The sequence below is a fragment of the Lissotriton vulgaris genome, chromosome 4_1, assembly GCF_964263255.1.
Source record: "Lissotriton vulgaris chromosome 4_1, aLisVul1.2, whole genome shotgun sequence".
Classification (NCBI taxonomy): Eukaryota; Metazoa; Chordata; class Amphibia; order Caudata; family Salamandridae; genus Lissotriton; species Lissotriton vulgaris.
This window is the reverse complement of record NC_141691.1, coordinates 965,014,086-965,041,912: the sequence shown is the minus strand read 5'-3', so window position 1 is coordinate 965,041,912 and position 27,827 is coordinate 965,014,086. Positions and strand designations below refer to the sequence as shown.

The 27,827-nt window shown below is 41.2% G+C and overlaps 1 protein-coding gene across 2 annotated transcripts in view; it reads right to left on the bottom strand.

Annotated features, from left to right (window-relative positions):
* The window catches only part of CNDP2 (carnosine dipeptidase 2), a 171,184-nt gene that overhangs the window by 36,077 nt on the left and 107,280 nt on the right, over positions 1–27,827 (bottom strand). For both annotated transcript variants that reach the window (XM_086965227.1, XM_086965228.1), the window contains one exon: positions 23,500–23,664. In XM_086965227.1, coding sequence (XP_086821353.1) covers positions 23,500–23,664 — 165 coding nt within the window. The remainder of the gene's footprint in view (positions 1–23,499; positions 23,665–27,827) is intronic.

Genomic DNA, 27,827 nt, shown 5'->3' with positions numbered 1-27,827 from the left:
AAACGCAACCCCCGCAGGAAGTAGAGTTAGGCTTCGGTGCAGACCAGCAAGGTCTGAGGAACTTCTCCTTTGCAGGGAAGTTGGAGCAAGCCTGAAGCAACCAGGAAAGCAAGTAAGATTAAAAGAAAAGTCTTCGGGGGGCTCCCTAGCCAAAGGGCAAGGAACCGCGAAGATGCCAACATTATTGATGTCACGATGCTTTATCATTTACATTTTTTTTCTTCTCTTGAGGATGTAAATAGGTTTTAAAAATTTGCTAATTGTGGATGTAACGGTTTGAAATGTTTTATGCTTTTATGAGTTTTTTTTACCTCTAATAAAGCAAATTTGACTGACTGGCAAAAGCGGGGCCCATGGGACACTTGTGGAGTGGGAGCCTCTGAGCTTCGGTGCAAGTGGTGCTCGGGACTGGGGCTTCAAGCACCCCAATGCACAACTTTGAGATACCTCGTGAAGTAGGTGCAGCTTGCAAAATGCATGATGTCCAGGAGTTCCGGTCCCACGTCTCTCGTTTCTGCCACGGGTCTCAGCTTTATTGTGAGCGAAGTTCGGGGTCAGATGTCTGGAAGTCCATGTCCTGTGTCGCAGATTCTTCGGGATATGGCAGGTGCCTCGAAAATGCAGACCGGCAAAGTTGCTGTTGGTGCCGGTTTAAACAGGGTGGTCACTCCTTGACCACAAGGGAGATATCTTCAGTCTTCCAGTTGAAATGGAATGTCGAAGGTCCAGGATATAGGTTTCAGAGTTTCGTCCAGGGTAATCTAAAGTCTTAGGGACTGGGTTCATATACTTATACTAAGTTTAGGGGCTGGACTACCTTTAAGGACCCTTGTATGGGTGGACCTAGGAAGGGGGGTGGTTACACCCCTTTCCCTTTGTCCAGTTTCGCGCCAGAGCTGGGGCAGAGTGCCCCAGCAACCGGTTTGAACTGGGAAATGCATGGAGCACCTTGTGTGCCTCAGGGAGTGTCTGGAAAGCATTCACTGAATGCAGCCCTCCCAGCCCTAATACACTAAAGCCTGTCTGGGGAGGTGCCAGCAACTCCCTGGACAGGAAACCTATTGTCCAGGCCTCCCCTGCCGGAGTTTCGGCCAGCAGCAGGAGGGCAGACTCATGTCTGTGGCAGCAGCACCCATTTTGTGATGCTGAGGCTCTATTTAATTTTAACCAGGTTTACCAGTAACTACACGTCTTCTCCCTATAGAAGGGTGAAATGCTACCCCCCGCCGCCAGAACTGGTGGGGGGGGGGGGGGGTAGTATTTTAAAGTGTTTGACACCTTACACAACATGTTTTGATAAAGCAAAACCAAAGTTAGCATTAACCGTGAGGATTATAAAGCACTTCAGAGTATATGGTATGGCCATATCATAGAACAGCTATAAGGAGATGGTTTCCGAAAGGTGCAGAGGGGCTCAGCTCATGCTAGGGCACCCTCTCACATAAAACCAAGCACTCTGCCTCCAGGATTGTTAAGGCCTGCCATAGGAGTGACTTATAGGTGTATATGTGTCTATATGTATATACAGATATAGGGATACTATATCTAAGTAAGGGGTGATTACACCACCTTACCCAGGCTGTGTGAACAGACCTGTGGTGTCAGTTTGGAAGGCAAACCAGGAGTGGCACAATACATGCTGCGGTCCCTGGTAGGCCTAGGGTGCACCCATGCCCTGGGTACCTATGGTACACTATACAGGGACTCGCAAGGGTGACCCAGTAACCAATCTGGTATGTACCTAAAGTACATGGCATCAATTTAGAGAGAACAGCTGGGCTGTGGGCCTGATAAGCAGGTCCACAGCCACACTAAAGTCGAAAAACCAGAGAATCACATCAAAAAGTTGGGGTAACCATAAGAAGCAGACCATACTCTCCTACAGGGGCCATGCCCCAAACATTAGAGGCTAGTTTAAGATTGGTTTTCCCGACATCTACAAGTAAGTTAAAGAGTGTACAGACAGGACAATATCTTTGTCTGTCATTTTGTTCCACCGAGGTTTGATGGTACAAAACTGTGACCAGTACATAGGATTTCAGTCGCAGCATATGTTCCCTTTAAACTGAGCAGTATTACTGCTACCAGTGCCCAGGTTCCCTATACACGAGGGCTCCTGCTTCCAGGACAAAATCAAATGACATAAGAGATGTTTTGATATCGCCAACCCCTTGTTTTCAAAAGGTACGATGGCAGGTGTGAAAGATCCTCTTTTTCTTTGTGTGTGCTGCAGGAGACTGTTTAGTTCCAACATTTTCAGCAACTCAGCTGTATTGGAAAGGTTCGGGGTGTTTGGGGAAGGGCATCTCCAGTGCTATGAAGCCGGGAAAAGGACAAACAGCTGAAAAAGAAACAAGTTTTATTGCCAGGGAGTGTGCTGCCTGAAAGAAATGTAAATATACGTATTTGTTTAATCTGCAAGTGTAAAGGCGGCTTAGAAACCATTATTGGCTTTACTCGATGAGGACAATTGAAGAATGTTCTCTTGGCGAGGTATTGTAAATTAATCTGATGAGCTGTGGAGTGCATGCTTTTAAGGGACAGGTATAAAGACGTTTGCCTTAGTTTCAGTCTGCATATTAGTCAATCAATCAAAAATACTTTATTTGGTTTTACCAAGAGCAAACAATAAAAGCAACATTACAGTAGTAAAAAGACAAATTTAAAACCAAGGTACATTAATGGTAAACCTGTACTTTAAAAGAATCATAAAAATATTGGCATAAGATTAATAAAAGCCTGGTACCTATACAATTTATGTAAAAACAAAACTGGGATAGAATTTTGCCTATTAAAACAGAGGCCACGGTGTGTAAAACCATTAATTTAAATAGCTCTTCCTCAGTCTCAAAGCCGATTTTAAAAATCCAACCACAAATAAGGTACTTTCTGGTTTTAATATTTGCAAAGAGCAGAGGGCTGGCCGAACCGGAGTAAAATTCATCTTTTTTAAAAGGGGCTTTAAGAAGAATCTCCTGGGGGCATCATAGTAACGGCAAAAAAAACCAAAGTGCGTTATATCCTGTGGAGATGAATCATCGCAGCCACAGGGAGACAGCAACTGGCCCCTATGGCATCCCTTAGGAGCAGCCAATATGAGATGATGATAATCAAGCCTACACCTTGTTAGTAAAAGCCGCTCATGAGAAGAGGGGCCACGTAAGCTATGGTTCCAGCGATGGAACGGTTTTGAGTAAGATGAATTTGCATACGCTGGTTTTTACCATATCTGCCCCATCTCCATTTAAATTTTTCCGTAGGGAAAATGTATTTTTTACGTAATCCACATCCCCAGGGGTAATCTTTTCAGGATTTAAGAAGGTCTGAACTCCCCAAATCATTAAAGCAGGTTTTTAGATATTTTAACCAGGGGATGTTAAGCATTTTGTCCATGAACAAGGCCTCTTTGAGCAGCTGGTGATTAAGCACAAGATCTTCATATAGCCAACACTTAAGCCAAAAGAGCAAAGGGTGCGAGGCTATAGTGTCACCAATGAATGGGAGCCCAGTTTCTTCATGAGTCATTAAGTTAGAAGTTCCAATGGGTACTCCCAGTAGCTGCTTTAAAAAGTTATTCTCCGCCACCTGAATGCCCTTGACCGTTACATAGCCCCATAGCTCACAGCCATAACTGCCAATAGCAACGCTTTTTGCCTGATCTATCTTCAGCATTGCAGCAATCTGGCGCTTGCCCATTTTGTTCGCAAAGCTGAAGATAGCCGCATTCACCCGTAAAATCTATCCTCTTTCTCTCGACTAGGGCTCCCCAGTTTAGGTGGTCATCAAATAGGACACCCAAGTAGGAGAAGGTTGTGGTTATTGGTACTTTTTCGCTGTTTACCATAAAAGGGTAATTACACCTCGGGCGGGTCCCAACCTGTACTATGTAGGATTTAGAATTATTTATACATAAATCACAGTCAGCCATGAAACCATGGAGAGCGGCCAATAAAGACTGCAGGCCTCTTGCCGTTCTAGCCAGGAGGACTGCGTCGTCCGCGTAAAGAAGAACGGGGAGACGCCTACGCCCTACGTATGGAAAATCCACCCCAGTTTTGGTCAAGGTTTTGTCAAGCTCATTAATGTACAGATTGAATAGGGAGGGGGCTAAAATGCACCCTTGTCTTACTCCCCGGTCAACAGTGAAGTCCCTAGATACTCAGAGATCCTGGGAGAATCTAATATTTGCCCTGGTGTCCATAAGCAGATCCCTCAGGAAGTTGACCAAAGGGACGTCCACCCCATGGCACCCATGGACTGCCACAATTTCCCCCCGATTGACACAGTCAAATGCGGAGGAAAGATCCATGAACGCCATGTAGAAGTACACCATTGCCTTACGGGCGATGGTGTACTTCCAGAGGATCATGTATAGGTTGAGGCATTGTGCAAGTGTGGAGTGCACCGGGCGAAAACCATACTGAATGTCAGATAACCCGGTTTTCTTTTGCCCAGGATGATAGTCTATTTAGCACTACTCCACCTACGACCTTGACCACAGAATCAATAAGGGAGATCGGTCTGTAACAACTAGTGCGGTTACGATCTCCCTTCTTGAAAACTGGGACGATCATAGAGGTGCCCCAAGACGCTGGGCACCCTTCCACCACCGCTGCGTTAAGCACAGCCGTAAGAACCGGGGTCCAGAGGGACTGATTTGATTTAAAGAGGTCTGGTGGCATACCATCCGGGCCTGGAGCCTTGTTACTGGTTAGGCCGAAGATACCTTTCTCGACCTCACACAGCGTGAACGGGGACAGGATTTCATCACTACCTCCCACCTGGGGACATAACTCAGGAGAGTTGCTCTTAAAAATGGAGCCAAAATGTTAGATCAGAAAACTTGGAAGTCCCTGTTTATCCCAATAATTGGCAAAGCATTCCTGTGGCTTTCACTATAGAGGAGGTCTGGCTAAGGGAATAGTTTTTCTATATATTCCTAGACATTATACAAATGCGTCGCATAGGTAAAGGGAGATACTAAATTTCAAATCAACAGTTAAATGTGACGGACAAACACTTGTTGTGACGTTAAAAAAAATATAGAATTTATTGCTTTCCTCCCAAATGGGTTACAATCTAAAACAATGTCACAAATTCATTAAAAGACCACAAAACGTGGTGTTCCACATAGTATAATACGCTCAAAACAATGGTTAAAAAGACAGTCAAAACAGTCAAAACAGTCGACACAGCGTTTCGGTGCTTTCTTTCTTTTAACACCTTCTTCAGGACATTAGGACTTTTGACGCCATGTTATTCTAAAAGTAAATAAAAAGTTTTAGTGTTTATCCTTAATTATCTAAGTTCCTCTTGTTCTCCTCATGTTTAATATGCTCCCTGTTATTATATACATTTTCAATCTTGCCAGACCACTCTCTAAAAACAACCAAGATCTTTATCTGTGTTGGTTGCGCCAGGGATCTCATTTGGAGAACACCTGTGAGATTTTTCGTTACCTGTCAATCAATGTACATTGATTGGCTTAATACACCACTTTAAACATTAAACACAATATTTTGTACATATTGTATACAGGTTGTATACCATACCTGTGTCATGAAACAGATGAGTTTCAATGGGTTTTCTCGCGGGTTGCTAGCTGCTCAGGTTATTTAATTTCCTAGAGCTATATTAATTGTAAATAAAAACCCGATTTATTATTTCTTCTACATTTGTTCAGAGTGACATATTCCTACAAGGAAGACAGGTTTACCTTTACAAAGCAACCGTGAGCTTCTATTCACACGGAGGAGCCACCGTCAATGAGTGGGAATTCATGTGGTCTTTGGACCTGCGTGATTGCATAAACAGACGTATGATAACCTTACTCTCCATGATGTATTTTATATAATTGGTTACTTTCAATAAGGCAATATAGCGCTACCGAAATATTATTGGCATTGCATACTGACCTGTGGATATATCTGTGCTTTTCTGAAAATACGTTCCGAACGCTTTAAATTGCTCGGGTTCTTTTGGTTATGTTCTTTGTGCACGAGCCTACAATTTGTGAGATAAAAAGATAGTTTTGCCTAGGGGCCAACAGGTACTCTAGTGCATTTTTGGCTAGTTTTATCTGTTTGGAGCTATTTTAATAAGCTCACAATATCGCTTCTCTACTGGCACTCTCTTTAGGAGAGGTGGTAGAGTGCTTATTAATATTTATATGTTAAAAGACGGATTTTTTACCCCGAGTTATTCTAATTTAACCAAGGTAGATATCCCTCTAGAATTACATAAAAATGCAGTTTTATGGAAAAACGGCTCTGGAGCGGTTTGCATTGCCCAAGATAAATCTCTACTTTCAAGTTAAATGCAACGCAGTATTTATAAGGGGTACTCTTTAACAAAAACTATTCCTGGTCGGGATTTTGCGCCCGCAGTTAAAGTCTAGGTCCTATTTCCGAGTCTCACCTTATAATTGTAGTGTGGCCTCCCTGCTCCTCCGTGTTGTCGTCTTCTGGTTAGTGGAAGAGTGACACGGGTGTACTTGCACCGCAAATTTAAGTACCGGGAACCACAATTAACCCGGAAGTACTGCCGGTCAATTTTTTCGGCTCGTTTGTGTATCTAGCTACTGCCGATGAAATAGAACGCCTAAAGCTGTTCGGATCAGAATGTCTGTAGGTCGGGCAATGGTTTTATTTATATAAAAAAAGAAATATGCCGAAAAGCGGGCATTTCGATTAAACTCCGATTTCTAATGACCCGGAAGTGTTGCTACGGGAACCGAACCAGTTTCATTAAGATTTATTAAACAAATTTATATGCCTGTGGTGACTGTTTTGCATTCGCGCAGACATGAAGCTTGTTAAGTCTGCAAAACAATTTAAAATGTATTTACCAAAAATTATTTTTGGTTAAGGGAATATTTGTGAAAACGGCGGCCATCTTTGGACAGGCAAAATCTAATGGGGTGTTATATAGAATAAGGGTAAAAACGACATTGCTATCTGAGTTTTGATAGTTATTCAATTACAATCTAAACATTATCTTTGTGATACACAGTTAGAGGTGTTGGGGATATTTTCATATTTATATAGCTTACATTTATACATGAAGCAATGTACCAACATTTATCTATATGCTAACAACTTTTACTGTTAACGGGCTCATTGTCTTTTGTCTGTCGCTTTTACAGTAGTGTGAGCTGTATAAATAGTTCACTATTCTGATAGCATATATCTCTAGCTACATAAACAAGAGTACAAGCATATGTTGGCGTAGCATAAATGGAAACAACCTTATATACGTACATGACAAGATTTGGCATTGTCGATACCTATCACAGACAGATGTAATTTAGAATCTATTACATTTGCAGAGGGGTTTGATAACATATATGCAAATCGGCTAATTTACATTTCAACCGGTCATAATAGCAAGAGGACAGTACCATTGTCTGCATTATGCACATGTTAATCTCTGTGAATTAGACACGGCAATTGTTGCCTTAACACAAGATATATACTGACATATGTCTATATTGTTATTATTATGCTCTTACATATTAATGAACAAGATTTTTACAGATTGTTGCAGTTTGTTTCAAAGTTACAGAAAACCGCACCAATCTGTGGTTAAGAATGGGGTCAAAAAACAGGTATATGAAACTAGTTAGATACCACCTATACTAGCTACATATCCCATTGGTTGTGTTGTGTTATAGGATTAATCTCTCCCATTCTTCCCTGTTGTTAAGTCCTGTACGGAAAGTGTTGAAGAGGGACATATAGAATTGCTCTCTTTTCTTTCTTTTGTTGTCTATGTTGCCGCCTCTAATGTTGTGTGAGATAACTTCTATCACGCACCATTTGAGGTCGTCTATCTTATGTTTCTGTGTTATCCAATGGTCCACTAATGGAGCGGATTTCTTTGATGTTCTAATCGCAGATTTGTGTTCTGTAATCCTTGTTTTTATTTCTCTCGCAGTTTCACCGATGTAGGCTTTGTCGCACGGACATTTAATCATATAGATTACGTTTCTGGTTTTACAATTCAAGTAATTTGTGATCTTATGTTCCACTCCATTATATGTCACTGACTTGCCTTTGATTAATGCTGTGCAATTTAAACACATATTGCATGCAAAATTGCCAACTGTGAGAGGTAGATTGTTAATGGTACTTTGATTCGTCCGCGTTTTTTCTTTAAAGGTGTGTACAAGACAGTTCCTGATAGTTCTGTTTCTCCGGAAACTAAACATCGGTTTTGGGATCTTTTCACCGGGTCTGTCGTTCAGTAGTGACCAGTTACGGTTTATAATGTTTTTGATTTTGTTACTGGCTGTGCTAAAATTTGTTACAAAGATTAATCTATCTTTCTTGGTGTCAACTTTCATTTCATCATTATTTTTCTCAAACAGTGCCTCTCTATTATAGTATTTTGCACGTTTATATGCACGTTTGATCAAGTTTTTTGGATAGCCTCTCTGTGTAAGTTTGTCCGATAGTGCAATTTCTTCTAATGCGCAGATATTGTCTGAACGGTATATTGTTCTTCTGACTATTAGGATGGTTACTCTTGTAATGCAACAAAGTGTTGCGATCAGTGGGCTTGGTGTACAGGTCAACACCTAACATACCGTTCTCCACTCTAATTTTGATATCTAGAAATTCTATATTTTCCTTATTAAAATTGCACGTGAATTTTAGATTTTTATCTCCAAGGTTCAACCAAAGAATAAATTTGTTAAGTAAATCAAGGGTACCGGACCAAATAAAGAAAATATCGTCGATGTATCTCGACCAATGTGTGATATTTTCACTGAAGGGAGCCAAGTTGTTGAAGATATGTACTTCTTCAAATGCTGCTACGTACAGACATGCCAGGCTAGGGGCGCAAGTCGCCCCCATACTGGTCCCCTTTGTCTGCTTAAAAAATTGGTTGTTAAACAGAAAAATATTATTTTTTAAAATAATTTCTGCACAGTCTTTGATGAAGGTTGCATGTTGATTTAAATCTTCCGTACCGACTCTTAGGAGGCCCTCTAACATCATGATGGTATCATCCTGCGGGATGTTGGTGTAGAGGGCCTCTATGTCCATTGTGACCAACCATTGTGAAGCAATATCGTATGGAAGGCCTTCCACTTTGTTGATCATACTGGTCGTATCTTTTATATATGCCTTCTGCTTACATACTATCGGTTGGAGGAATTTGTCAATATATTTACTTAGAGGTTCTGTTACAGAATCGATGGATGACACTATAGGCCGCATTGGTGGATCCGTCATGCTTTTGAAGGCCTTCCATACGATATTGCTTCACAATGGTTGGTCACAATGGACATAGAGGCCCTCTACACCAACATCCCGCAGGATGATACCATCATGATGTTAGAGGGCCTCCTAAGAGTAGGTACGGAAGATTTAAATCAACATGCAACCTTCATCAAAGACTGTGCAGAAATTATTTTAAAAAATAATATTTTTCTGTTTAACAACCAATTTTTTAAGCAGACAAAGGGGACCAGTATGGGGGCGACTTGCGCCCCTAGCCTGGCATGTCTGTACGTTGCAGCATTTGAAGAAGTACATATCTTCAACAACTTGGCTCCCTTCAGTGAAAATATCACACATTGGTCGAGATACATCGACGATATTTTCTTTATTTGGTCCGGTACCCTTGATTTACTTAACAAATTTATTCTTTGGTTGAACCTTGGAGATAAAAATCTAAAATTCACGTGTAAATTTAATAAGGAAAATATAGAATTTCTAGATATCAAAATTAGAGTGGAGAACGGTATGTTAGGTGTTGACCTGTACACCAAGCCCACTGATCGCAACACTTTGTTGCATTACAAGAGTAACCATCCTAATAGTCAGAAGAACAATATACCGTTCGGACAATATCTGCGCATTAGAAGAAATTGCACTAACATGCAAGATTTTAACAAACACGCAGATGTGCTATCGGACAAACTTACACAGAGAGGCTATCCAAAAAACTTGATCAAACGTGCATATAAATGTGCAAAATACTATAATAGAGAGGCACTGTTTGAGAAAAATAATGATGAAATGAAAGTTGACACCAAGAAAGATAGATTAATCTTTGTAACAAATTTTAGCACAGCCAGTAACAAAATCAAAAACATTATAAACCGTAACTGGTCACTACTGAACGACAGACCCGGTGAAAAGATCCCAAAACCGATGTTTAGTTTCCGGAGAAACAGAACTATCAGGAACTGTCTTGTACACACCTTTAAAGGAAAAACGCTGACGAATCAAAGTACCATTAACAATCTACCTCTCCCAGTTGGCAATTTTGCATGCAATATGTGTTTAAATTGCACAGCATTAATCAAAGGCAAGTCAGTGACATATAATGGAGTGGAACATAAGATCACAAATTTCGAGAATTGTAAAACCAGAAACGTAATCTATATGATTAAATGTCCGTGCGACAAAGCCTACATCGGTGAAACTGCGAGAGAAATAAAAACAAGGATTACAGAACACAAATCTGCTATTAGAACATCAAAGAAATCCGCTCCATTAGTGGACCATTGGATAACACAGAAACATAAGATAGACGACCTCAAATGGTGCGCGATAGAAGTTCTCACACAACATTAGAGGCGGCAACATAGACCACAAAAGAAAGAAAAGAGAGCAATTCTACATGTCCCTCTTCAACACTTTCCGTACAGGACTTAACAACAAATGGGATATGTAGCTAGTATAGGTGGTATCTAACTAGTTTCATATACCTGTTTTTTGACCCCATTCTTAACCACAGATTGGTGCGGTTTTCTGTAACTTTGAAACAAACTGCAACAATCTGTAAAAATCTTGTTCATTAATATGTAAGAGCATAATAATAACAATATAGACATATGTCAGTATATATCTTGTGTTAAGGCAACAATTGCCGTGTCTAATTCACAGAGATTAACATGTGCATAATGCAGACAATGGTACTGTCCTCTTGCTATTATGACCGGTTGAAATGTAAATTAGCTGATTTGCATATATGTTATCAAACCCCTCTGCAAATGTAATAGATTCTGAATTACATCTGTCTGTGATAGGTATCGACAATGCCAAATCTTGTCATGTACGTATATAAGGTTGTTTCCATTTATGCTACGCCAACATATGCTTGTACTCTTGTTTATGTAGCTAGAGATATATGCTATCAGAATAGTGAACTACTTATACAGCTCACACTACCGTAAAAGCGACAGACAAAAGACAATGAGACCGTTAACAGTAAAAGTTGTTAGCATATAGATAAATGTTGGTACATTGCTTCATGTATAAATGTAAGCTATATAAATATGAAAATATCCCCAACACCTCTAACTGTGTATCACAAAGATAATGTTTAGATTGTAATTGAATAACTATCAAAACTCAGATAGCAATGTCGTTTTTACCCTTATTCTATACAACACCCCATTAGATTTTGCCTGTACAAAGATGGCCGCCGTTTTCACAAATATTCCCTTAACCAAAAATAATTTTTGGTAAATACATTTTAAATTGTTTTGCAGACTTAACAAGCTTCATGTCTGCGCGAATGCAAAACAGTCACCACAGGCATATAAATTTGTTTAATAAATCTTAATGAAACTGGTTCGGTTCCCGTAGGAACACTTCCGGGTCATTAGAAATCGGAGTTTAATCGAAATGCCCGCTTTTCGGCATTTCTTTTTTTATATAAATAAAACCATTGCCCGACCTACAGACATTCTGATCCGAACAGCTTTAGGCGTTCTATTTCATCGGCAGTAGCTAGATACACAAACAAGCCGAAAAAATTGACCGGCAGTACTTCCGGGTTAATTGTGGTTCCCGGAACTTAAATTTGCGGTGCAAGTACACCCGTGTCACTCTTCCACTAACCAGAAGACGACAACACGGAGGAGCAGGGAGGCCGCACTACAATTATAAGGTGAGACTAGGAAATAGGACCTAGACTTTAACTGCGGGCGCAAAATCCCGACCAGGAATAGTTTTTGTTAAAGAGTACCCCTTATAAATACTGCGTTGCATTTAACTTGAAAGTAGAGATTTATCTTGGGCAATGCAAACCGCTCCAGAGCCGTTTTTCCATAAAACTGCATTTTATGTAATTCTAGAGGGATATCTACCTTGGTTAAATTAGAATAACTCGGGGTAAAAAATCCGTCTTTTAACATATAAATATTAATAAGCACTCTACCACCTCTCCTACAGAGAGTGCCAGTAGAGAAGCGATATTGTGAGCTTATTAAAATAGCTCCAAACAGATAAAACTAGCCAAAAATGCACTAGAGTACCTGTTGGCCCCTAGGCAAAACTATCTTTTTATCTCACGAATTGTAGGCTCGTGCACAAAGAACATAACCAAAAGAACCCGAGCAATTTAAAGCGTTCGGAACGTATTTTCAGAAAAGCACAGATATATCCACAGGTCAGTATGCAATGCCAATAATATTTCGGTAGCGCTATATTGCCTTATTGAAAGTAACCAATTATATAAAATACATCATGGAGAGTAAGGTTATCATACGTCTGTTTATGCAATCACGCAGGTCCAAAGACCACATGAATTCCCACTCATTGACGGTGGCTCCTCCGTGTGAATAGAAACTCACGGTTGCTTTGTAAAGGTAAACCTGTCTTCCTTGTAGGAATATGTCACTCTGAACAAATGTAGAAGAAATAATAAATCGGGTTTTTATTTACAATTAATATAGCTCTAGGAAATTGAATAACCTGAGCAGCTAGCAACCCGCGAGAAAACCCATTGAAACTCATCTGTTTCATGACACAGGTATGGTATACAACCTGTATACAATATGTACAAAATATTGTGTTTAATGTTTAAAGTGGTGTATTAAGCCAATCAATGTACATTGATGGACAGGTAACGAAAAATCACAGGTGTTCTCCAAATGAGATCCCTGGCGCAACCAACACAGATAAAGATCTTGGTTGTTTTTAGAGAGTGGTCTGGCACGATTGAAAATGTATATAATAACAGGGAGCATATTAAACATGAGGAGAACAAGAGGAACTTAGATAATTAAGGATTAACACTAAAACTTTTTATTTACTTTTAGAATAACATGGCGTCAAAAGTCCTAATGTCCTGAAGAAGGTGTTAAAAGAAAGAAAGCACCGAAACGCTGCGTCGACTGTTTTGACTGTCTTTTTAACCATTGTTTTGAGCGTATTATACTATGTGGAACACCACGTTTTGTGGTCTTTTAATGAATTTGTGACATTGTTTTAGATTGTAACCCATTTGGGAGGAAAGCAATAAATTCTATATTTTTTTTAACGTCACAACAAGTGTTTGTCCGTCACATTTAACTGTTGATTTGAAATTTAGTATCTATCTTTACCTATGCGACGCATTTGTATAATGTCTAGAAATATATAGAAAAACTATTCCCTTAGCCAGACCTCCTCTATAGTGAAAGCCACAGGAATGCTTTGCCAATTATTGGGATAAACAGGGACTTCCAAGTTTTCTGATATTACTATCCCCCTCCCTGCTATACGTAACAGGGGTACCTCCAATTTGTTTTGAATATGCCAAAATGTTAGATCCAATCATCTTCTAAAATGTTAGTGCCGATAGTATCTGCCCTTTCCCTCTCAAATAAAAGCTTTATTTATTAGACCCCAGAATTTCGAACTATTTCCCAATGTGCTGGGATCTAGGAGATCTTTCCATATGGCGTCCTTTATTTCAGCTTTCCTAGTTGACATGGCCCTTTTGTAATTAAGGCGGAGCAGCCTAATCCATGGTTGGTCTCTGGGGATGGATTTTAGGCCCTCCTTTAGCTCTCTTGCGGCTTTCGAGTATAAAGAGTCAAACCACTTAGGGTCTCTAGCTAATGATTTTTGGGCAGTAGTAGATAACATGGTCCCCACCTTAATGACAATATCCTCAAAGGCCTTAAGTACGTTCCCGGGGGAGGAATCAAGAGACATACATGATGTCAGCTCGACAGTGCAGGATTCCTGAATATTATGATAAACAACCTCGGGGTTCACCTGGGACCACTTAAGTCGACGTCTATCATCCTTAAGTGCCAGCACACCAGAAGCACCTTCTTCCCCTGGGGATTGAAAAGATCTCCACCGGAGCGTAAACATACGGATTGTGGTCACTAAAGATACAGCTTCTGATTTTAAATTCTAGGAGGAGGGAATGTAGACCCCCCCCCCGCCCCGAGATGAGAACGTGATCTGGAAAGGAGCCCCAATTATGGCCTTTGAATGAGGGGACAGGCAGTTTACTGGAATCGGCTACCGTAGACATGGCTGAGATCAAATCTAGTTTGTTAAGTAGATTATTAAGTGCGTTGCCCTGCATATTTGTCAGGCTTACATTTTGGAAGTAATTTATCTTGAACCGAAATCTTAATGTGCACTTGTGGCAGCCTATCTATACTGCAGTAATACACTGGGGTTTAGAAATCAACTGCTTAAAAACATAGTTTATGGTCTTCAATCTATACAAGTCCACTAAAAGGAAATTGAGGCTTGATGCACAATACCTAGATCAGGTTAAGGTTTTGGACAACTTGGGAGTCAGAATTAGTGAGAATTTGGCATGGACTCCCTAAATCCAGAAGAATGTGCTTTCATTGCAGCACGTGGACTATGCTATAGCAAAGAAAGTCAAAAGTTCTCTTTTTCGCCCAATTTCACCAATTTTAGTAATACATCTGGTCAAAGGGTGGGGCGCATCCTTATATGGGGCTGAACTGTGGGGGCTGGAACACCTGAAGCAGCTAGAAGTAGTAGAAAACACATTTTTACGAGCAATGTTATACCTCCCAAGGAACACACCACTAAAACCACTTCGCCTAGACATTGGTCTACGGTCTATTGTACATTTAAGCCGTCTTAAAAGGTGCTTATGATTTGGATTAGACTTTGGACCAATAACACTCCGGTAAAGGAGGCAGTGGAGGAATTATGAACGCTCCGAAGACAAACAGCTTGGTTTGGTTTAAAAAATTACAGCAATGGTTCTACAAATTGAGATTCATGTGAGACGACCTGAAATCCATTACTAAAAGCATGGGTTCCCAGCTAAAAAAAAAAAAAAAAGAGAAGAGGTATTGGGATTTTATGGCTTATTCTTGCACTTAAGTTAGGAAACTTAGTACCTCAAAACACCGTTTTTTTTAATAAAAGATATTAAAAGCTGCTTTAAGTTTGATCCCAATATGGATGATGTTGAACCCCCTCAAGCACATGCACTTTACATTCAGTTTAGAACTGGGGTTCTGCCATGAAATGCAACTGGAGTAATGTGTCTGTAACCTTACTGTGCCCCTTATGTAACGCTAGCCATCAAACACTAGAGCACTTTATATTCTTTTGCCCGTCCAATGCTAATTTGAGGAAAAACAGGATTATTCCGGCCTGTCTGGTGTGGTCTTTATCACAGCACACAGATGCCTTGTGTATTTTTAGATCAGACACAACAAGGTGGCTTGTTTTTACATTATCAAGATACTTGCTTTATGCATGGTGGAAAAGACCTGAAACCGAAATAAGCCCTTGACGTAAGAGTTTGCCTACCACTGGAGAAGCAAGTACGAAGAACTCACTGACGGCCAGTAATGTGAATTGAGGATTTTGATTCAACCCGATAGCTCTGGTCTTTTTTTCCCCTTTTCTTCCTTTTATCCAATTTTAGGGTCACAGAACTTTAAAGAATCGATCAAGTTTTAATTTCATTTTTTGATATTAGAACGCTGTTAAGGAGTATGAAAATGATGACTATTCCTTAAAATGTATGCTCCAAGTTCAAATTGAATTATGCACGTAAAGGAGTATAAAGTGATTTACTTTTGAACCTATTGCTATGTTTTAATATGAAATGTGTATGTTTTGAGATATATTTTGTATGTATATTATGTTATTGATTGAAATAAATGTACTACTTACTACTGCGGTAATGCAAGTTTAAAATAATGATTTACAGAGCTTTCTGTCACATTCTGGGACCTCATCAGGCTAAAAACACAACTCACTATTTCCCACTGCACCAACCAGACTTCAAGTAAGTAGCTCTCTGGTTACACATACACAGATATCTGCAGTGATTACAGTAACCAATAAAAGGTTTCACAATGTAAAATAGTGCAAATCTCAAAAATTTGTTTAACTTGTATTTATATTTTATTTAAGTTGTGTGGCATTCTATATGAAGTTACTGGAGGGTGAAATACCAACAAAATAGTTTTTTTGATCGCACCTTTGATGCCAGTCCCTACGCTCACGGATCCTGCTGTTTGTGGCCAGTTGTTTGGTCTATTGCGCCGTGTTTTTAAAGTTGAGTTTCCCAGATATTAAAACAAATCTTGCCTGCAACAAGCTCAAATCCAGGTAGCCTTCAATACCTTGCAAAAAACTAGAAAGCAGGTCTTTACACACTCAAAAGTGCAACAATCTGTACACACGGGCCACTTTTAGGTTTTACCTACAGCACGTAGGCTTTGCCAACGAAAGGTATGGTAAATAAAAAGAAGCTTCAAAACAGGCTTAGCCCTTTACTCACTAATAGTTACCATTGGCTGGCTTCCCCATCATTCTTGGGTTCTAACTGGCCATGCCACCTGCTTCTTGCCGGCTTTTCATCTCCTCCTGCATTCTTCATGGGATTGCAGTCCAAGCTGTGGAGAATGGACTTAGCACAGCTTCCTGTTTGCAGCCAGTGTCCTTCCACTTGCTGCAAGCTACTCCAGGTACTTTTCTTAAATGTTTGTGATGCACTCCTATTGAGTTCATGGCACTATATGGTCTCCCCACCCTACCCACCTTCAGCTACAGTTGTTGCTTCTCCCTCCCCAACAGCTTGTTATACCTCTCCAGCTGTCCACTCGCTCTTTGTTTGGTTTCCCTCCAACCCCACACTCCTATTGATATTAGTTTCATCCCCATCGATCCTCCCACTGTTAGTTTAATTACCCCGACACCCCACAGCTGTCCGTTTTGACACATTAACAAAGCCAATAGATCTGGCATAGGCAGAACCCAATGGCTGTGCCAAAGCTTGATATCTATCTAATTCATTCATGGGGACACTTATTTGCGTGCCTGTGCGGATTTTCAAGCCAGGAACGACTGTGCACATGCAGTCCGAGTCATAGTTATATTTACTGATGTTCTGACCCTTAAGGGAAATCCCATTTGTAAAACACATTACCCCTACACTGTGGAGGCTAGTTTGTATGGAGTATAAAGGAATTTTAGTAGCAAAACGTAATTGAACTGTAGGAGCTGCTTTCTGCATAGCAGAGCCAACCACACAGTTACTATCTGCTATTTGGATTGAGATACAGTGGCTGATTTATTAAATTGACACCAAGCAGCAGATCAACCAAGTTGCTGTATTATAGGGTGAGAGAAAAACCACACTATATCTTCTAAGATACTGTGCTGTTTTTCTCTTTCCCCAAAGCGGACGTACTTTAGGCTCCGGTTCTGTACTGGAAGGTGGCCCTTCCATTTCAAAATCTATTCACTATTTTTCCCACTTTAGATGTGTACTTTACAGTGCAACACATAGACAACGTTTAAAAAATGAGGAGACTTTAACAAGTTGCTCCACTGTTATGCGTGACTAGAAGAAGTGTAATTTACCTCAATTCCCGGTCTACAGATGCCAGTAGATCAGGAATTTGCTCTAACCCATTGGTGGTTAGACAGCAACGTCAATGTACCACCCATGGTACGTTCCCCATGGAATAAAGTAGGGCATATCTCTAGTGTGCATTAGTTTAGGCAACTTTCCCATCTAAATCCCAATTTGCATTAGAACATCAATTCCACCAGAAAACTTTAAGCAGGGTTTGTGTCCCATTTTTGGGCGCAAACCCATTGCAGCGTTGGTAGATCTGAGACAGAATGTCAATCTTATTAGGTCGATTGGTGTTCTTACTGCGAGTTAATGGAAGGTTACCAAGTGACAAATGCAGAGCAAATGCTGTACTGTGTAAAACAATAATGCGCATATGAAGCCGTATAGAAGGGGCCCCTAAAGCATAAGAGAAACACATTTTTAAAGGTTTTAAAGCCTCACTAGCAGCTTTCATTTATGGTTCTTGTATCATCTTAAAATTATGCAAACACCTAAAATTTCAGAGGTGACTGAAAATACAGCTATTGCTTTTCACCTAATTGCACATTACTGTTGTTATCTAAATGATAAGTCAGTTTTCACATGCGATGCAGCATCTCACCCTATGAGCAGCGATATTCACAGCACCATGTTTGAATAATGTTTTTGAACTTCATGCACTACACCTTCACCTTCAATATCAGACAGTTCAATCGACATCCTATTCAACCACGTAGTCAAAAAGACTGCTCTGACTCACAATGCAAGTCAGAATGCATTACAAGTTTGCCAAGCAAATCGTAAATACAAGAGATACAAACAATCGTATCAGTGTTCCTCTGCTATAGCCATCACAAGTGGGAGGGGTGAATGAGGGCTTTTATTGGCAGAAACGGTGGGGGCATTTGAGGCAAGAGAGAAAAAGGGTCATGTGGGGAGACGATGAGCTATAGAAGTGAGACAGAAAAAGAAAACTGAATAAGCAAGCCATGGGGAAGAAAAAATAAATAAAGTCGGAGTGAAATGTAGCAATGAGGCAAAAGGAGGGAAAGAAGGAAGGCAACGACGATAAACAAAAGGGGGTAGGAAGACAGAGGTGATATACAAGGAGGTGTAGACAAGGACAGGAACAAGACAAGTTAAAGCATAGGCAAGATATAGATGTGATACAGTAAGGGTGGAAAGAAGAGGGAGAGTATAGGGAGGTTGGTGAGAGGGAACGGTAGGGCCATAGCACCCTTGAAAAAACATCAAATCAAGCAAGGTAGCAAAAAAGACCCCTGGTTCAACGATGACCTCAAGAAATCCAAGAAGTTCTGTCGCACCCTCGAGAAAGCCTGGAGAAAAAACCCAACCACTGACAATCTGGCCAACTTCAAGAACGCCACCCGCAAACACCACCAACTGATACGATCCACCAAGAAATCAGCATTCAAGAATCGACTCGACAACGCCCACAACAGCAAGGAACTATTCAACATCGTCAAAGAATTTACCAACCCCACCGCGGACACCAACGACATCACTCCATCCCAAGACCTCTGCGACTCCCTAGCCTCATTCTTCCACAACAAAATCGCTGACATACATAACAGCTTTAAAAACCAGTCCGGAGACCAGTCCACCCCACCCACCTCCAAACTAAAACCCCCCCTCCAGCAACCTTTGCGCCTGGAACAAAATCACCACTGAAGACACCATCCGCCTGTTGAACTCCATCCACTCAGGTTCGCCAACCGACCCATGTCCACATCACATTTTCAACAAAGCAGAGTCCATTATCGCACCCCATCTCCGAGACGTCATCAACTGCTCCCTCAACTCTGCTACCTTCCCAGAAAGCTGGAAACATGCCGAACTCAGCGCCGTTCTGAAGAAACCCACAGCAGACCCCACTGAACTTAAGAACTACTGCCCCATCTCGCTCCTCCCATTCCCTGCCAAATGCATTGAGAAAGCAGTCAACAGTCAGCTCGCCGCCTTCCTCGAATCCAATTCCCTCGACCCTTCACAGTCCGGCTTCAGAGCCAAACACAGCACCAAGACCGCCCTCATCGCAGCAACAGACGACATTCGAACACTACTGAACGGAGAAACAGCTGCTCTCATCCTACTAGACCGCTCCGCAGCCTTCGATACAGTCTGTCACAGCACCCTTATACACCGCCTCAGCAACATCTGAATACAAGGAAAAGCATTGGACTGGATCATCTCGTTCCTCGCCGGAAGAACCCAGAGAGTCTGCCGCCCCCCTTTTAGATCAGAGGCCACCGAAGTCATCTGCGGCGTACCACAAGGATCATCACTCAGTCCCACCATCTTCAACGTATACATGAGTCCCATCGCATGCCAACACAACCTCAACATAATCTCCTACGCAGACGACACCCAGCTGATCCTCTCCCTCACCATAGACCCAAACACCGCCAAAACCAACCTACACGAAGGGATGAAAGAAGTAGCTGAGTGGATGAAGAACAGCCGTCTAAAACTAAACTCAGACAAAACAGAGGTCCTCATCTTAGGATCTTCCCCTCCGCCTGGGACGACTCATGGTGGCCACCGGCCCTCGGAACCACACCCACGCCTACGGACCACGCACGCAACCTGGGCTTCATCCTGGACTCCTCCTTCTCGATGACCAGACAAGTCAACGCCGTCTCATCATCATGCTTCAACATCCTACGTATGTTAAAAAAAAACCTTCCGTTGGATCCCTATCGAAACAAGAAAGACGGTCACTCATGCACTAGTCACAAGCCGACTGTACTATGGAAACACCCTTTACGCCGGAACCACAGCCAAACTACAGAAAAAACTCCAACGCATCCAAAACGCCTCAGCCAGACTCACACTAGACATCCCCCGCCAAGCTCACATTTCCGGTCACCTGAAAGACCTCCACTGGCTACCCGTCAATAAGAGAATAACGTTCCGTCTCCTCACCCACGCACACAAAGCCCTCTACGACTTAGGACCCGAATGCCTCAACACGCGCCTGTCCTTTTACACCCCCACCCGCCAACTACGATCGTCCAGGGGGGGGGGGGGGGGGGGGGAGGGGGGGGGGGGAGGGGAGATCCTTCGCCTACTTAGCGGCCACATCCTGGAATTCTCTCCCCACCCACCTCCGCCTCACACAGAACCACCTCTCCTTCAGAAAACAACTAAAAGCTTGGATCTTCAACAAATAATATACCTCTTTCCCTCAAGTGCCTTGAGACCCTCTGGGTGAGTAGTGCGCTATACAAATTTTAAACTTGAACTTTAAGTGGATAGGGGTGAGAAAAGGTGCAAAGAGGTGAAGAGAGGCAGGAGAGAGCAATGGTAGAGGATTGGTAGAACGATTAAGGCACAAGAAGCAGTAGCATATGTCCCCTGGGGTGAAAGGAGCCCAGTACTTCCTTGTAATAGGTGTCTTAATAACTCAGAGGAGAGTGGGTCAGTTTCTTTTTGTTTGCCCTATGACCCTCCTCACTCCTACCACACCACTGATTTGGATGGTTTTCAGACTGGACATAGTTGTATATTAAAAGTTGTAGCTGTCTTCAGTGCACACTTGACCGCAGGGCACAGAGCTCCTTTATTCTTTATTCTCCGAAGAATAGCTCATTACCTCTCCCCGGAAGCTAGGAAACAGACAGTGGTTGCGTTGGTCGGTTCTAGACTAGACTATTGCAACTCACTGTACGCAGAGGTCAATAAGGGATTGATCCAGCGTCTCAAAATAGTACAAAATGCGGCAGCAAGATTTGTACTAGACATTCCCCGCACTTCCTCTGCAACTCTGGCCAGAAAGAGTCTTCACTGGCTTCCTGTAGAGCATCGTATCTCTTTCAAAGTCATCTGTCTAGCACATAGGGCTTTGAAAGCAGGAATTTCTGATGGGTTGGGATCACTTCTCTCTGGATATGTTCCCAGCAGAAGTTTACGCTCATCACAACAGCATCTCTTGGTAACGCCTCAGACCAAAAAGACCAGATGGGGAGGAAGAGCTTTCTCTTCTGTTGCCCCTCGTCTCTGGAACGCACTTCCCTTGGAGCTTAAATCTTTATCCTCATTGCCCCTCTTTAAAAAGGCCCTTAAAACATGGTACTTCAAGAAAGCCTACCATTAACTAGTTCTCTGGACTTCCAAATATTTTGGTTAGGCGCCTTGATGCCCATTGGGCTGAGTTCTGCGCGTTATAAATTTGTTTTCATTTCATTTCATATTGCCACACAGAGGAAAACATTTACAGGGTAAATTGGTCGCAGCTGGTTTACAAAACAGGATTTCTTCATTTTTGGAGGGGGGTGAGAAGCTGAAGTAGTAACAAACGGGTTTCTAAATGCAGATTGCCTTATTGCAGCTTCTCGTCTGTTTAACTGTGTAAACATTAATGTGTAGTGAATGTTTGTACTGCGAACCACCACTTCTCTTGACATTATCTCTCAGGGATGTTTGCAGTAAAAATGAACGTTGCAGATATTTGTTCTGTAGGATTAGCTCATGGTCTTTCTTCTGGCATGTAACATCTTTGAATACCGTTAACAATACATCTTGAAACTCCGGTGTTTGTGAAGGGAGCTTGTGCCGTGAAGCAAACGTTACAAGCTGCTAGGCAGTCTTTATAAACTCCTTTATCTCATCAATATAGCACATAAAAGCTCTTATATGCATTGAATACATCTTCTGCCGGCAAATGGCTATTAGGACAGAATCTAGGCACATTCATAGCGTGACTGACACAAACCAGACATACCTTGCTGTATACATTTAGGAGGCCAATACTATCCTACCCATATGTATTTGTAAAAGAGTTGCACGTTTCAACCTTTCAAGCCTGCTCACACAACGCAGGGATGAGTGAACCACCAAGAAGAATATTGTAAGTGTTAAATCTTACAGATTCATACATTTGTTAATTAGCCTGGTACAGTATTTCGCTCTTACTGCGTAAGCAGAGGGCCTAGAGGGGAAATGATTCTTCACAAGCCTTCTGAAAACTTGCTGATCACTAGTATTTGAAAATTGAAGAGAGTTTTGCTGAAGCCTAACTTCTGTACAGCGGCAGTTGGGAGTGGCCTATTTGCCTATCGCAAGACGCAAGTAGTTTGTACTTTGGCAAATATTACTTTTGGTATTTCTTCCAGTCTCTCGCAAAATCTGCACATCTATGTTTGAGATATCTAAATTCTAAGACCACAGGAGTCAATCAAACTCATTTAGATCTGGGTGGCTAACTGGGCCTTGGTTTAATGTCTGTATACTGTGGTGTGACATCACCTTTTAATGGGATCTAATAGGAATATTCATTCAGTGAGAACCATGCATGTTTGATCCATGTTGGTGACACACACACCCCCCCCAAAAAAATAATTTGGAGGGTACCAGTATTTACATATATAGGTAGGTATTACTATGGTAACACACAAATCAGATGAAAAACACATACCTTAAATGCTGTCAATTTTATTTTAAAAGTTTATGCAGATATTTCACTGAGAATAAATGACAAAATGTTTTTGCTGCCAGGAACCTAATCCTCATGTCTCCCGTAGAGCCGTGAACACAATCCGATGCGGAGACATTTTCAAGAAACCTTTTTAGTCGAAAAATGCAAAAGCACAACATGTCCTGGTGATGTATTGACCAAAAACATGCAGGCATCAACAGACACTGATCCCTGCATGCATTCCACAAAATACTACAGTAAGGGATAATCTTGGCCCCCAGAGTTACCAAAGCCCACAGTATTGATCACATTTTGGTTCTCACTGTGAACGGGGGGCTACTGTGGTTAGTGTAATTTGTGAGTAATTATTACTAAATCGGTTCAGGAGTGTGCCATAAATCCTGTGGTGCAATAGAAACCTTCCCAATCAAAATAGTTGGGTAGTAGTCACCCTACAGTGATGCACCTACCTGCTTTTCAACTTCTTTTGGATCCATGTCTGGGACCAAACGTATTGAGAACTTCCCAGTGACTTTTTTGGGAATCACAGTTTTGGCTCCTGAAGCAGAGAAGGCTCCCTCAATTCCGTGCAGAGAAAGGGATGGGTATCTCCACCTGTGCATCAGTATATTTTCCTAAAATAAGAATAAGAGGGTGAAAGCATAGATTTATATTGAATACCATGGACAAAAATAGAGCCAATACTAGCTTTACTTTAATACGACAGAAAAAGAACGAAAAGAAAGCCCATGAACACGTGGCTGCAAGTTGTTTTTACGCAAGGCAAAACAGGTCTCCTGAAACGTATATAATATGGAGCTTTTAACATTAACACTGCAGATTACTCCAGGAAAATGCAACTCCAATAGTCATACATTTAGCTTAAAAATGGCAAGCAACAGTTATGCTTAAATATCTTAAGTGTAATAAAGAAATATCAACGGGCTAACACTCAAAAGGAAAAATTGGCCCGCTATGGTTATTTCCACAATCCATAACATCATGCAAATCAGAATTCACACAACAATCCAAATACAAGGCTTCACATCACAATATTTATACCAATAAGTAACACTTATAAGCACAACTGAAAACAAACCATATATTAAAACAAACAAATGAAAAATGTTACCCTGCAACTATTGTTTGTACTATGTAGTGCCGTAGACTCGTATGCTCTGCAAACTTTTGCCTTCTATTTTAGGGCACAGACAATGCAAGTTGTTTTTCTACGAAGCATAAGTTTTACTTTTGAGATACCTCCTGATCCCTCCCCAAACCCACATTACACCAGGAGAAAGACAGCACCTTAAATTTCTCCTCACACAAACATCTGAAGCATGTGCTTGCATTCGGGAAGGGTACATGTACATAGTGCACTGCAAAGTACAAACTAATATATTTTCAATCTGTTACATGTGCTGCTGTAGATCACATGGCCTACCTAGATGATAAAGTAGTAGTACCCAGCCCCCCCCCCCCCCCCCACCCAAGCGGTGGCTAGGGAAAATAAGTGAAGGTTTGAAATATTGTTCCAAGTACAGTAACTGACTCGGGTCTCCTCACAGGCATGAACATACACACAATGGCAAGTGAATGTATCAGGTGTTGACCGAAGAGCGCACTTTCAAATTACTGCCAGTGCTATGCCAAGTAGGAAAGACATTGCAGCACCTACTTTTGTAGTAGAATGCCCTATAGGCAGAGTTCATTTTGCCTTAGCATAAAATACTTTGATGCATTTAACCATTAATCTCACAAGGCCAGATATTGTATAATGGGATTTTCGCAAGTAGTTAATGGAGCATGGATGTTATCTTTCGTCTAGCTCTATGAACTCACCCTGGAAAAACGATTTGTGATTTTTATTAACGAACATGACAAATGTGTGTTAGGTTACCACGTTTATAAAAAACGCACAAATGAAATTGGACTTTGATACTGCATCGTAAAAGCATGCAGAATGTTACATAGGTTTGTGTATTGACATTTAACAACAAATAAGCTAATGTAAACTGTAACAAATATATGGACATGTTTTTCTTTATGCCTAAATGAACGTAATAAACAATAACATAGAAAACTCTATAAAAGATTGCATTTATGTGCTAAGAAAAGTGGTCATTAACATTAGAACGTGTAATATAAGCACTGACAGTAAATAAAAACAGATGCCATAATAATAATAATTTGTGATAGGGAAAAGTTTAATTAAAAATGTTTTTTTCAATCTTGAATGATATATTAACCCATAAAGCGAAAAGCGAATTACAAATTAGTAGGCAAAATTATAATGAAGTGTTACTTATTTTTTGTAGGGTACTTTATACTTACATAGTGTAGATGCAAATCATTTATTTCCCTAATTGAAGAACTAATGCATTGTATTTAATAATGTGAAATTCACATTGTTGCATAAATTCATCATGCACAAGCTGTTTCACGAAGGCCTAAAAAACTTGCTTTTCTTTCCTAGTATAAATTTATGAACCGAATAGCCTGAAGCCTATGGGAACCTTTCGTAAAGGTTCTACCTGTGCTCTAACACTTGATGATTCCTTTCACGTTTGTAGCTCACTCGACTGGACGTGCAACAAAACTTACTTCCTAGAGCACATGCTTGGGAAAGAACTGACAAACGATGAGAACATGAACTTGCTTACTTCCTAAAAATGACCTAACCAATTGTAAGACTAAAGTACAGTGGTCTTAAGGAAAAAGCAAAATAACTGATTACTTCATTCTTCCGGATTTGTATACTTTTTACCTACTAAATCATCTCATCCTACTGAAACTGACCAATGGGACAGAGTGGTCTGACAAATTGCTGATGTCAAGGTGAGTAACCTGGAAGCAATGGAGTATAATTGCCCAAAATACGGACAGAGGCGTTCCTACGTTGTCCACCTTCTCAAACATCTAGCGGTACAGAGACTGACGATTTGCACTTCCAGAAACAAACATGAACTGTGACAAAATACAGCGTTTGCTGCCGGCTAGTATGCTTGCATAGTGAAATCTTTACAGCTGTAAGATTCGACAACAGCTGTCCATTGACACTGCAGTAACAGGGGCAGACAACCCTTGCCAGGAACTGGTCATTTGGGGATTTACTGAACTTTCCTCCATTGGGTTTGTATGAGAGCCAATTGCTTTCTAGACATTTTAGGACTCACTCTCCCTCTGCTGAGGAAGATTACTCCTTCCAGATTGAATTTCTCAGTTGTCAATGCTTAATAAATCCTTTCATTTAATAAATTTGATTGGTGTGCAAATTATTTTGAATTCGATAAAGATCAGGGCTCGACAAATCTAAAAAATCTTACTTGACCTGCAGGTCGAGTGAGTAGACTTTTCTACTCGACCTAACAGCAATGCACTCGACCCACAAATTGATCTCATTATGGACTTTTTTCAAAACATTTGCAGCGCCAACAACCCAATGAAGGTGAGGAAACATACAAATATTCACAAACTACAGCATAGTACATTCACCACACAATGTTCTAATGCAACTTGCATAGCAGTATTATAAACTCTGGGAAGACATTTAATTTCCTTTGTACCTTCAGATAACTGACAGAAGTTAGGACGTTTATAAGTGCAAGTATAGAAACCCTACGGTGCAACACAAACAGCCAAATCAAACTCTCCTCATGCGCTTCATCCGGGAAAAGCAAACCTTTTTTAAACAGTTTATATGGGCACAGCACGGACTGTAAACAAATTGCACATGGTCTGGCTTGACAACGTAGCTGTCACCAGGCAAATGAAGGGAGCATTACTAGAGAGGGGCTTTGGCTCTGCCCACATGTTGGGAGCCATGAGTACATGTTTCCATTAGGTATAACATGTGTGTGCATCCACAAAAAAGTGCTTTTGCTCTACAGAGGTGATCATTTTGTTTTCTTATGCAGCAGCGCAGCCTGAGATTGCATTTTCAAGGGCACAGTTTAGGACTTGCTTCACAGTGCAACTGTCATTTGACCTTACTACACCAATGTCATTCTAATTCTTTGCTTCCACAATAATGCATACAATTCATTCCCATGCTAATTTGCACGCAACGCTTTACATTGTCATACAACATTCAGTTATTCATTTTCAACTGTAACAATGCACAATATCGAATCTTATTAAGACCAAAGGGGATAAAATTCAGTTGCAGCGTACTAAGCTAAGATTACCAAATCAAATGTGGAAGAGGCAATGCCTCGGTTTAAGCATAACCCAAAACCAGAGAGGTTGGTACATCTAATAAAGACAACGAAACGAACCAACTAAACAGAAAAACCGCGCACCGGTCCCCTTTTAAGGCGGCGCCAAGTGCAGCCTCACTTGGTGCTAAATGAATACCCAGAGGAAAACAGCGAACAAAGCATTTTGAAAGGGTTGCACAAACAACATGTCAGCTTTTATTATTTTCTATTCGGTTCTCACTCTCAAGCTAAGGTGTCCACGTCTTCGAAAAGAGAATCTATAAAACCAAATATGTTTGTGTACATTCGTGTATTTATGCCTCTTTTTTGATTCTACGTGTAACCTGATATGGACCAAGGGCGAGGGACACGGGGCGGAAGGGGGAAGGTGGTGGGGGCTGGGGAGCGTGGAGAGGGGGGGGGGGGGTCGCCCTCCTGAATAAGCAGGGGTCCTGTTTGGCGACGGTGGGGATGAAAGAGTAGAGGGAAGGAACGCCCGTAGATGGTGCAATGCAAGTAGATGTAGAAGTGGGTGGGACAGCAAGGATCTATGGCAGAGGAAGGTATAGGAAAGTATTCGTCACCCCCCCCACCCCCCA